Raw genomic sequence first — 12,074 nt, 5'->3', positions numbered from 1 at the left:
TACGCCAAAAACGTCTATACAGATTAAGAATTCATCAATGCCTGTTGATACTAACACTCTGAAAATAGGATGCACATAAGAAAACAATCATACATCAACTTTCCTGGTTGCTATTGGGCACCCCAACATTCAAGAGCCTCCCTCCCAGTCTACCGACAGCTATTGGGCGGCTCCAATTCTAGAGATATCGTACCAATTTGAATGGAGAAACAGCTGGTATTTTCTATTCCCCAGCCAGTAAGGAGTTAATATAAATATAATTTATTACCTGACCATGTACAAAATATGCACAGTAACGTAAACTGTTGCTCTTCAAACACTTGTTGTGGATTTGTACAGAGGTATCAACTCTCCTATGAAAATCTACAATACTTGTATTCTTGTAAAAAAACAAATAGCTCGAGTACAGTCTGAAATAAACAAAAAGATATACAAAAACAGAAAATACAAAAAGATGTTCAACATATTAGGAAACAATAGAAAAATATATGAAAAAAAAACTAGTGTAACTTTCTCATTTCAGAGTTGACAAAAAATGCTTTCGGAAGGAATATTACACCGTCACAAGACGAAAATGATACAGAAATACTGAACTGGCCAGTTTACCATCAAACATTATTCACATTAGATATAGAAGTAAAACTAAGATAATAAATTGAGGGTAGAATATTGTTTTCTCAGAATAGAGATTGAAAACTATGTAATAGAAGCTTACCGCGAACAAGTAGAAATATTTGAAAATTTGCAAGAAACTTTCATTAAAATTACATGGTTGAGGAAAAAACATCAAAGATTATTTTCTATGCATTTGGTATTGTACTTAATAGACAGATAAAATGTTGTCTACTAGAAGAGCTTTGTTTCAATTCCCTAATCGGAAATGGAAAGTATCGTAATACTTGCTTGACCGGAGACATAATGAAAATGGAAAAGATTTATGAGGATCAAAGTTGTTATTAAATTGTGGCAGACAAAACTAGTGTGCAACGTGACTCTAACGCTAACCCTAACCCTAACCCATGAACAAAGAAGATTGCTGAGTTTGAATTGGAGATGGCGGCGGAAGTAGAAGGAATGTTCCAGCCATTTGAAGAGTGCGGTAGCAGGGTGCTCTAATTGATAGTCACAGCGGCGTTGAAAAAAAAAAAGATCTTACTCAGTAACCAAAGAAAGTGCAAGAAATTTAAAGGGGTCGCATTCAAACAAGTAGTTAATAGAATAGAAGTATTTAATTTTCAAATCAACGGTAGCCAATTTCAACGACATTTAATGTCAGTCTAGAACGAGAAATAGGAAGTTTATAGAATTCATTGAGAGCAGCGTCAGTATTAAATTTACATGTTGAAGCAGCTATGGCCATAGGCGGAGAAAAGGTGTTTCTCAAACTAAAATTCGATCGTTGTACCAACAAAACTCGAAAACAGGTTGAAGAGCACAGATATTGAAATAACACATGTGTGAAAATCATCGTCATTCGGAAAGCCATCAATTGTGTTCTTCTTAAAGATGAGAAGAAAGAAACATAACATATGTATAATGTATAAAAAAGGGATAAACGTTGAATTAGTTCTTAGAGATAAGGTTGCAAATACAAATGCGGAAAACGTTGAATTCATCTATGTTATGTTGTTAATATAGGAGCAATAGACATAGATGATGATAATGATGAGATAAAATTGTTGAAGAATAAAACTCAAGACAAAACTAGGTTAATATTAAAAAGAAGGTGTAGATGTTTGTAAAGATGGATTTACATCTCAGAAAATTTATTGAAATTTATTAAACTTTAAGCATTTAGTTCAACCTTTTACTATGAAGAGATCACAAATAATTGTAAGTGATTATATACATAGCAACAATATTATGCAGTTGTTGAAAAAGCCGAAAGCCGAAATACTTTTATGAAATCTATATACATATTTATTTGGTGGTGTGATACCTAAAGTCGTGTTTTTGTAAACAAAAGTAAATGATTATCAAAAATGGAATTTTAAACGATTTTAGACTCTATTTTACAACATTTTAATATTGGAGAACACAATATGGACGTGCTGAGATCAATAATATTTATCATAGTTATTGGAAGAAAAACTGGAGACTTTATATTCACTGAAAAAACCTGAGAATGAGCTGTACCCAACCCATATTTTTGTAAGAGCGAGTGATCTGACAATTTCATATGAACAAAATACGTTTTACCAGAAATTTGTCAATTCATTTACTGATGTTTCTAAAAGAACTTCACACATTCGCATTAACTACCAGAAAACTACCCCAGTGTGGCTTCTACTGTGTGGTGACGTTCATCCATGCCCCGGCCCCGTCCATAGAGGAAATAGTGAAAGGTCTGGCATTAAGTTTCATTGAAAGCGTGGTTTGCATTTCATTCATCTAAATACATGTAGTTTGATACCAAAATTGGAGGAAATTCGTATTGTTGCCAGAAAATACATTCCTGCAGCTATATTCCTATCTGAAACTTGGCTTGATACATCTGTGCCAGTCTCTGAAATTCTTATTTCTTATTATAATGTTCAAAGAAGAGACAGGCCGGACGGTCGAGGAGGTGGTGTTTGCGCTTTATAAGGAATGACATGGCTTTTAACCCCCGTCATGATTTAACCATCCCGGATCTGGAGGCTACCTGGGTGGATATCCTTCTGCCCAAATCCAAAGCCATACTCTGTCGAGTCATCTACAGACCACCAAAACACCTTAACATTTATTACATCCTGGAAACACTGGGCCTTTCTTGTGATGATTTTAATACACGTGAAATCTTAAGCTGGAGTGCGACCTTTAATTTTTTAGTCAGATCTATGAAAAATTAACGTAAGTAAATTGAGGACATCTCTGATTTATTTCAGTTTTCCGTTTGGCTCTTATTTAAACCATATTTGTTTGGTGCGCTGTCAAACTTGGCTACTAACGGCACCTTTTGGGCTCATTTCTTGGCGTCATTTTCATTGTTTCTGTAAGGTTTTCAGCATATCCCTGTTTTAGTTGGAAGCGGACGCGAATGAAATATACGAGGAGTGTTCGATATGAATTGCTTATTGTCCTCTAGCTCGATATCCACGTTGGGCACGATAAAAACCAATACCTACCTGTATAGGATTTTTCAATACCTACACAACGGTGTATAAATGTACATGTTAGACTAAGTGTAAGATATAAAATTTGCCATTTGAATACACGCAATCATTGACCACTGTAGTAAAAATGGTTTGTAGAAGCGTCGACAAGAAAGATGAAATACGGGCTTACATAAAAGCTCGCTCAAAACTTGGTTGTTATTTAAAGCAGCTGATGACTGAACTTTCTACTGCTTATGGACCTTCTTGTGTGTCTTATGACACAGTTCGGCGGTGGAAAAAGAAATTTGAGTCTGGTGTAGAGTCCATCAAAAATGCACCGAAATCAGGTTGGCCAAAATCTGCATCTCGTAAAGAAATCGTTTCCAAAATAAAGGAAATCATTGAAGGAGATGCCAGATTTACAGTTCGTGATATTGCACGAAAGGTAGGCATATCACTATCAACGGTTCACCTTATTTTGAAGAAGCATTTCAAAGTCAGAAAGATTTCTGCTAGATGGGTGCCACATCTGTTGACTGATGAGCAAAAGAGGCAACGGGTTAAAGTGGCCAAAAAGCTGCTTCAAATGTTTCCAAAATATGACAAAAAGCAGTTTGCCAATGTCGTCACAGGTGATGAAACCTGGGTCCATTATTTTGAGCCCGTCAGAAAGGTTAGCAATAAGATCTGGGCCACTAAACACAGCAAACGCCCAATAATTGCCAAACGTTCTTTGAGTGCAAAGAAGGTTTTGTATGCAATCTTCTTCTCTGGTGAAGGAGTCGCAATAAAAGTGCCGGTGAAAAAGGGCAAAAGCATCACCGGAAAGTACTACAAAGACGTAGTACTGAAGAAACTGAAAAAGTATTATCAGAAACGACGCCCTGCCACTGGTTTTAAACAAGTCCGTCTTCTACATGACAATGCCCCCGCTCATACCTCCGCAATAGTTACGGCGTTTTTGAAGAAAGGAAAAGAAACTGTTTTGCCTCACCCCCCGTATTCCCCAGACCTTGCCCCATGTGATTTCTTTTTGTTTCCGAAATTGAAATCATTCCTTGCTGGGCGGAAATATCAGTCCAGACAGGCACTTGGATCTGCCATTCATCAGTACCTTATTACTGTGCCCAAATCAGCGTACCGTGACGCCTTCAAGAAGTGGATACATCGGCTGAAACTTTGCATTTCTAGCCACAGGGAGTACTTCGAGGGCATGAAATGAGCCCTTTTGGGCTAACTTGAAATTTGAAGTCTCCAGATAGAAATAAGCAATTCATTTCGAACATCCCTCGTATATATTTTTAAAAGATTTAAAATTTCCTTTTCTATTATATAAATTCCGTGAATGATCTATGACGTACCTTAAGATTATGACGCATTAAAGCATCAGACTTATACAAAGCGTAACGTAGAGTTTAGCTGGAAAATTGTCCGTTTTTCGAGTATAACATTTTTTTGGGTCGAGGAAGTTTGTTTAAATTTCAATCATAAATGCGCACATATATTTACTTGCGTTTGATTAACAAAAAATTGTATGTCACCGAATTTGTTTTTTCAGTAGTACCGATTTTGTTTCCCCATCCCAGAGCTGAACTGCGACGTTATTTGGTGGTATTTTTAAAGTTACTCTAAAGTTTCGGACGACTTCGAAAACGTTTCGAAATTTTGTCGTAAAAATAAACGTTCAATGAAGGCATATACTAAAATATAAAAAATCATCACATATACAGTGAATCGATGCTATTTGGTGGTATTTAAAAGCTACGCTGATAGTTTCGGACGATTTCGGAAACTTTGTACCATGGAGCTTATTGTCGACATGATTTCGTTAAGTTATACGTTTAATGTTAGCTTATACTGAAATATAAGAAAATAACACAGGCCTCTAATTCGAATTATAATAGAAAAATGAAATCCCGGCTAGTTATGAGCTGTGAATTTTCGCGTTTTTTTTATTATTATGATTAACTTAGTTAGCATTCGAGTTTAATGTGTGATTATGATTGAATTACTCCTGTCAGAAAGCGCATCATATGAAGAATAATGATTTTCGGATTTACGGTGTTCCGTTAGGGCCAGCGCCTACTCCCTGTAAATGGGAAGCAAGAAGTTACGACGGTATGATGGCTAAGCGCGACAGTACGATGGTGACAGTCTATTGAACTACTCTTCGAAATAAACTGTTGTGCTTCATCATCGTAGTGTCGCGGTCCGCGATTCACCATCGTAGTATCACCATTCTAGTGTTGCGGTTTACCATATTGTACTGCCAACGCACTGTCGCAAGTGTATTTTTTATGATGTTAACCTTACAACAAATATTTTTAACGTTCCCTGGCTTGCAATAAGAGCTGATTAAAAATATTTCCTTACAAAACAATTAATAACAATTACATATATTATTATTCATTTTCTAGCTGAGAGGTTAATTTTGAATATAATATTGTTTAGAAATAACATTAAGTCGGGTGATATTCGTTTGAATTACACCCTACCCGTTGATACTTATTTTTCAAACCTCATGAAAACAATAGATCAACAGAGACTATTCTTGAACAGTACAATGCAAATAAGGTATATAAACAGAAAAAAGAGGATGAAGCGCGACAGTGCGATTGCAAAGCCCGACAGTTGAATGGTGAAACTGCTATGGAGAAGCATGACAGAGCAACGAGTGTCAGTAGGATGGTGACACTACGATGGAGACGCGTGACAGAGCTATAGTAACGCGTGACAGTACGATGGTAACACAACGATGGAGAAGCATGACAGAACGATGGCGAAGTATGACAGTACGATAGTGAAGAGCGACAGTGCGATGGCGAAGCAATGGTGACAGTGCAATGGTGACACTACATTGGTTAAGCGTGACAGTGCAATGGTGACACTAAAATGGTTAAGCGTGACGGTGCGGTGGTGACACTTCGGTGGCGAAGCACGACAGTACATTACGATGGCGAAGCAGTACTGCAGCACTTCACCATCTCACTCTCACAATTCGCCATCATTTTTGTGTTTGGTTGATTGTTTGATATGACGTTTTTTTCCATTGCATATCAGCTGAGCTGTAAATTTCTAACTGAGTGTCAATCGCGATTCTCTGTGACATTATTTGTAAACTTTAACACATCTTCTACTGTAATTGAATAGTTCAGTGTTGCTTTTCGATCAAACTTTGCCGCTTGATACACTTTAAAAATTGCATATGCATCTTCAACATCACAGTGGGCATGATATCTCCTGCAAGAAATCGAGTATATCAAGGATAATGTTATATCAAGTCAGCAATCGAGCTCGAGTTACAAACAGAAAATCAATGATGAAAAATATAGAGTATTTTTTAAACTAAAAAAGAATAAGTAAACACACTCCGTTAACAGTAAAAATTCAACTTGTGGGTAATTCATTACCTTTCATACATGCAGCAACAATACGACATCTAAGGCACACAGTTATAATATTTTACATTGATATCGTCCATGTATGTACGGTTTCGATGTCCTTTAGAAAATTTTGAAACGGTAACATGCATGAGTCTTTTATAACACATATTCACATCAAAATAATGAAGACAATACAAAATTTTAATGATTTTTTTTATAGAAGAAACCCCATTAAAATTACGTATCAAAATCGAATGCTAATAATGTTTATTATAATATGAGTAAAAACCAAATGTTCGCAGCTCAAAGCTAGCCGGGAATACATTTTTTCTTCTATTATTCGATTTTCTGTATATGTGTTATTTCTTACATTTCAGAATATGCTTTTATTGAACGTATATTTTTACGATAAAATGTCGACAACATGATCCATAGAACACGTTGTCCGAAATCGTCTGAAATTTTAGCGCAATTTTAAAAATACCACAAAATGACGCCACATTTCAGTTCTGGGGTGGGGAAACAAAATCGGTAGTACTGAAACAAAAACAAACTCGGTGACATACAATTTTTGTTAATCAAACGCAAGTAAATATATTTGCGCATTTATGATGGAAATTTAAACAAAATTCCTCAACCCGAAAAAATGTTATACTCGAAAAACGGACAATTTTCCAGCTAAACTCTACGTTACGCTCTGTGTAAGTCTGACCATTTAATGCGTCAAAATCTTAAGGTACATCATAGATAATTCACGGAATTTATATCATAGGAAAGGAAATTTTAAATCTTTTATAATATACAGTTGAACTTCAATGGCTCGAACTCGGATCTTTCGAACACCCGGGATCGCTCGAACTCTTCGCCCGGTCCCGAATTTATTCCTTCTTTATTCTATATAGTTCTTCCTCGGGTCGCTCGAACTTCGATAATTCGAACTCTCGAACTCATTTGGTGGTCCCCTCGGCTTAATCACAGTGATAATTACACCTATTCAGTCGAACAGACAATTTTTGCCGGGATGGCTTGTGTTTTTCACACTTCTGCTTGACATTCGCCAAGCTTCCCCTTTAACCGGCGCGTGCGTAATTTTCACACGCGAACGTAATTAGCGTCGGTATACGACAAACAAATTAAACAAAGTGACTTTCGTTCACTGCAATGCTTTAATGGGCTTTGATTTATACGAATAAAATTATTTAAAATGATTCAGCGATGTACATACTACGTCTGTCTTTATTTTTTCTGCATAAAAACGGGAGATCCGACGTCAACTTTCATACTGCTTTAGCATGGCTGAACAACTTAGTAAACGACCCGGATACGGGGGATAGCTAAGTCGGCTACTGGAAAGCAATACATTTGATAATATTTGTACTGGACTATGATTCAAAAAGGTTTGTTATTCATGTCTTTCTATTTGATGCTGTCTTCACCAGATTCTTATAATTATATTAGTGTTTTATCTGTGTTTTTTTTTTGTATTTATGTCATGTTTGAAAATAAATAATAAAGCATATTTCAGCGTTCGTTTTTTATTTATCATCGTATCATACACATATTTAGGTACAATATGACAATATATTACGATGTAAGGTTTGTAACACATCATGCCCTCGAATTCCCAAATTCAAAATGGCCGCCATTTGGATGGCTCGAACAACGGAAAACTCGAACTAATTTCCACGGGACCCTCGAGTTCGAGCCATCGAAGTTCGACTGTATAAATTTCATTCGCGTCCGCTTCCAGCTAAAACAGGGATATGCTGAAATCCTTACAGAAACAATAAATATGAAGCCAAGAAATGACGCCCAAAAAGTGCCGTTAGTAGCTAAGTTTGACAGCGCACCAAACAAATGTGGCTTAAATAAGTGCCAAAAGGAAAACTGAAATAAATCAGAAATATCCTCAATTTTCTTCCATTACCTTTTCATAGATGTATCTTAAAAAAATTAAAGGTCGCACTCCACCTTAATTTTCGGTGATTTTAACACAAATGTTAGTGGTATTAAATGTTCACTTCTCTTTTTGTGAGCTTTTCAGAGTTACCAGAATCTCACAATCATCATTTACAACAATTGACCTCATACTTGTTTCAGACAAAGATAAAATTCCAAATTGTCATTTTGTTGATGTATCTTTGAGTGACTATTCTATGATATTTTGTACCAGTAAAATTACCCATTCTTCAGTTGGTAAACACAAAAATCAGAACTCAGAAAAACTATAATAGAGAAGATTTTCAACAGTCATTACTTTCATCTGACTGGTCATCTGTTATACATACTTTATAATGCAAAGAAAAATTATTTCAAAGAGAATGTAGAAAGCAATTAATCCGATTCTAAATCTCTCTGGAAATGTTTAAAACAGTTTGAGTTGCCATGAAAGAAATGTGTTAGTTCTTCTAGCAACATTAGTTTAAAAACTGAAGGAGAAGTATGCTTTGATTTTTTAAATGCTGCTGAAAAATTCAATAGTTTTTATACAACCGTTGCATCAAAATTAATTGAAAAACTGCCAAATAGTTGTTTGAAATATGGTAAATCATTTGTAAATGAATTTTATTTATCTAAAGGTTTTTTTCCAAATAGTTTTTCATTTTCAATTGTTTGTGAAAGCAAGATTCTGAAGTATCTTAATAGACTCAGTGCTAATAAGGCTACTGGTTTGGATGGCATCCTCTGTAGGTTTTTAACGGACAGTGCTTCGGTTATAACTTATCCTTTGACTCATATTATCAATATTTTAATTATCCAGGTTTCTGTTTCCGATGATCTTAAGAATCCCCGGGTGATCTCTCTTTATAAGAAGAACGATAAAATCGACGTTGGTATCTATCGTCCTGTGTCTATATTATGTATACATTCCAAGATTTTTGAAAGGGTAATTTATGATCAAATGGAAGGTTACTTGAATGACAAAAAAAATTATATACTGTTTTCAGTCGGGTACAGACGTGGCTTTTCCACGGATACCTGTCTTATTCATCTTTCAGATTTGTCAAGTTTCAAATGGATAAAGGTAAAATGGTTGGAATGGTTCTGCTGGATTTGCAGAAGGCGTTCGATACAGTTAATCATAGTATTTTGTTAATGAAACTGAATGCATGCAGTTGGTCTTAGTTCAGATGCTGTTCTCTAGTTCCAAACATATCTTTCTGATAGATACCAGTTAGTTGCTGTTTCAGGTGTCAATTTCAATTCTGCCTCTGTAACCTGCTGGGTTACCAAAGGTTCAGTCCTTGGTTCCCTTTTATTTTAATCTATGTCAATGATATGTCAGCTGTGGTCATAAATAAGTTATTATTGTATGCTCATGATTCTGGAATTCTTGGGTATGGTAAAAGTGGTCGATATTGAGTCTTCTTTATCTATGGAAATGGAAAATGTAAGAGAATGACTACAAGCTTTCACTCCATCTTGGTAAAACAGAGTCTATTCTCGCTTGGTCTAAACCTAGGTTAAAGACACACAATGCTTTACATGTTTCTTGTAATGGTACAAACATTCAAGCAAGCAGTTCAGTGAAGTATCTGGGTGCTACATTAGACCGAAATCTTTCCGGTGATGAAAATGAACGTTCAGTGGTGACAAAGTCTATGCTCGGTTAAAATTCCTTCATAGAAAGAATCCGTTCTTAGATCTTCATACTAAGAAACTTTTAGTAATGTCTCTGATACAGTGTCATTTTGATTATGTATGCCCTAGTTGGTATCCAAGTTTGACCAAGTATTGGAAAAATAGGCTTCAAACTACTCAAAACAAAATGATCAGATTTGTTTCGAACATGGATAGTAGGTCTCATGTTGGGTCAGAGAAATTAAAGACTCTAAATTGGTGACCTATCTCAAAAAGAGTAGATCAGATAACTCTTCGTCATGACCATAGAATAAAGTCAGGCACTGCAACAGAATAGCTTAAGGAACATTTTACATCCCATTTTCCAGCCCATGACCATTTTACCAGATCTAGAGCGTCTGCACTTCCATCATCAAATTATTTTGATTCTAATTATTCCTTTGTTGATACTGGTCGGCTTTCTTTGGATGGGTAGCTTTGGTAGAAAGTATTTTGCTTATATTGGGGTTGTTTTGTGGAATATTGGATATTGAGTCTTCTCTAGGGTTAGATTCTGCTATTATTCTTATTTGTTGTATTCTTTGCTTCAAAGGGATATTTTTTAAAGATTTACATTCCCATTCAATTAAGCATGCCATCAAATCCTTTTTCAATGCTTTATTGACTTTAATAGTATTTCAGCTGTAGTATATTATTTTTTTTTAATTGATTTCAACAAACAAGTCTTAGAAATATTCTTAGTCATTTATATTTTTTTATTTTTGCTGCTTTACTGGTTTCCTTTAAATGTAGCAATACTTACATTTTTAAGGTATAAATATTTTATTGTCGTCAGAAGTAGTGAGTTTTCTATTTTGGCTGACAACTTTGTGATCATTTTATCATTCACTGATCATTCCTCGTGACATATTTTGTGATAAATGTTTTACTGTGATACATATATGTGATATCAATTAGCTTTCATTTATTATTTAGTATTTAATATTATGTATTATGCTTTATTACTCAACATATAATAGTTAAATATGACTTTCTGTGTGATGCCGCCAATGGAAATAAGAAGAATCATTTCATCTTTTTTTTTTTTGTGTTATCCCTGGTATTGGTGAGAATTACATGGTTTTGCTGAGTAATATGATAAGGACTTGTTGGTTTGTCACTATGTAATATTTTTTATGTATTTGTTATATCTATATTGCCATGTCATGTACACTTGCCAAATGAAACTTACTTACATACTTATACCGATCAATGGCATCGCGGGAGAAATCAACAAAATCACACTATCATCTGGTGATGCAAAACGGCACACCTTCGGTAAAAGATAAAGATTCTGGCTAATGGACATTCTACAGTTTAGATAAGTGAGAGAATAACAATAAATAACTTCTTACATTTAAGTAACATTTTGTCAAGCTTTGACAAAGAAGTTGCACGCACTCTTCAAATATCAAATTTTCGGGGACTGTTTTATAAGGGATAGTCCCTCGAAGTCAGCGAATGTTAGATAATAGAGACATTTTAACACCTACAGTACACAGGTTCATGCAACATGTTGGATATTTAGGCTTATTGTAGCACACACTAGAATGAACTTTTATTCTTATAGCCTCCAGATAAAATGATTTACTAGAGGCTTTATATATTTAATCGCACGGTACTATGGACAGCCTTAGACGTTGTGGCTATCACTTTCTTCAACATTTTAGCGGTAACAGGTCTGCCGTGAAGTATTTGCGTTGAATCCTGTTGTTACTGTTAACATTTATTTATCATTATAAAATGTGTCGCCATTTAATCGTTCTTATTCTAAACATCGTTACAACTCATTAAAATATATATATATATTTCGTTCGCACTTCTTTGTTCCACTCAGGAGATGATGTTTCACTACGCAAATCATGACGTTCTAGCAACATGACACTTCCATCTGCGGACTGTTTGTAAAAAGGAGATACAATGATTTGTTTTCCACTTAAAGCTTCTTCTTTCGTGTTCTTGTTTTAAGATCATTTGATTTTACATGGCACCT

The 12,074-nt window shown here is 35.2% G+C and overlaps 1 protein-coding gene across 2 annotated transcripts in view; it reads right to left on the bottom strand.

The window, feature by feature from the left end:
- Positions 1-12,074, bottom strand: part of LOC123549849 (carbohydrate sulfotransferase 15-like) — a 182,417-nt gene that overhangs the window by 41,257 nt on the left and 129,086 nt on the right. For both annotated transcript variants that reach the window (XM_053544972.1, XM_045338289.2), the window contains one exon: positions 269-410. In XM_053544972.1, coding sequence (XP_053400947.1) covers positions 269-410 — 142 coding nt within the window. The remainder of the gene's footprint in view (positions 1-268; positions 411-12,074) is intronic.

The sequence above is a fragment of the Mercenaria mercenaria genome, chromosome 6 (assembly GCF_021730395.1).
Source record: "Mercenaria mercenaria strain notata chromosome 6, MADL_Memer_1, whole genome shotgun sequence".
Lineage (NCBI taxonomy): Eukaryota > Metazoa > Mollusca > Bivalvia > Venerida > Veneridae > Mercenaria > Mercenaria mercenaria.
This window is presented reverse-complemented; position numbering and strand designations above follow the sequence as displayed.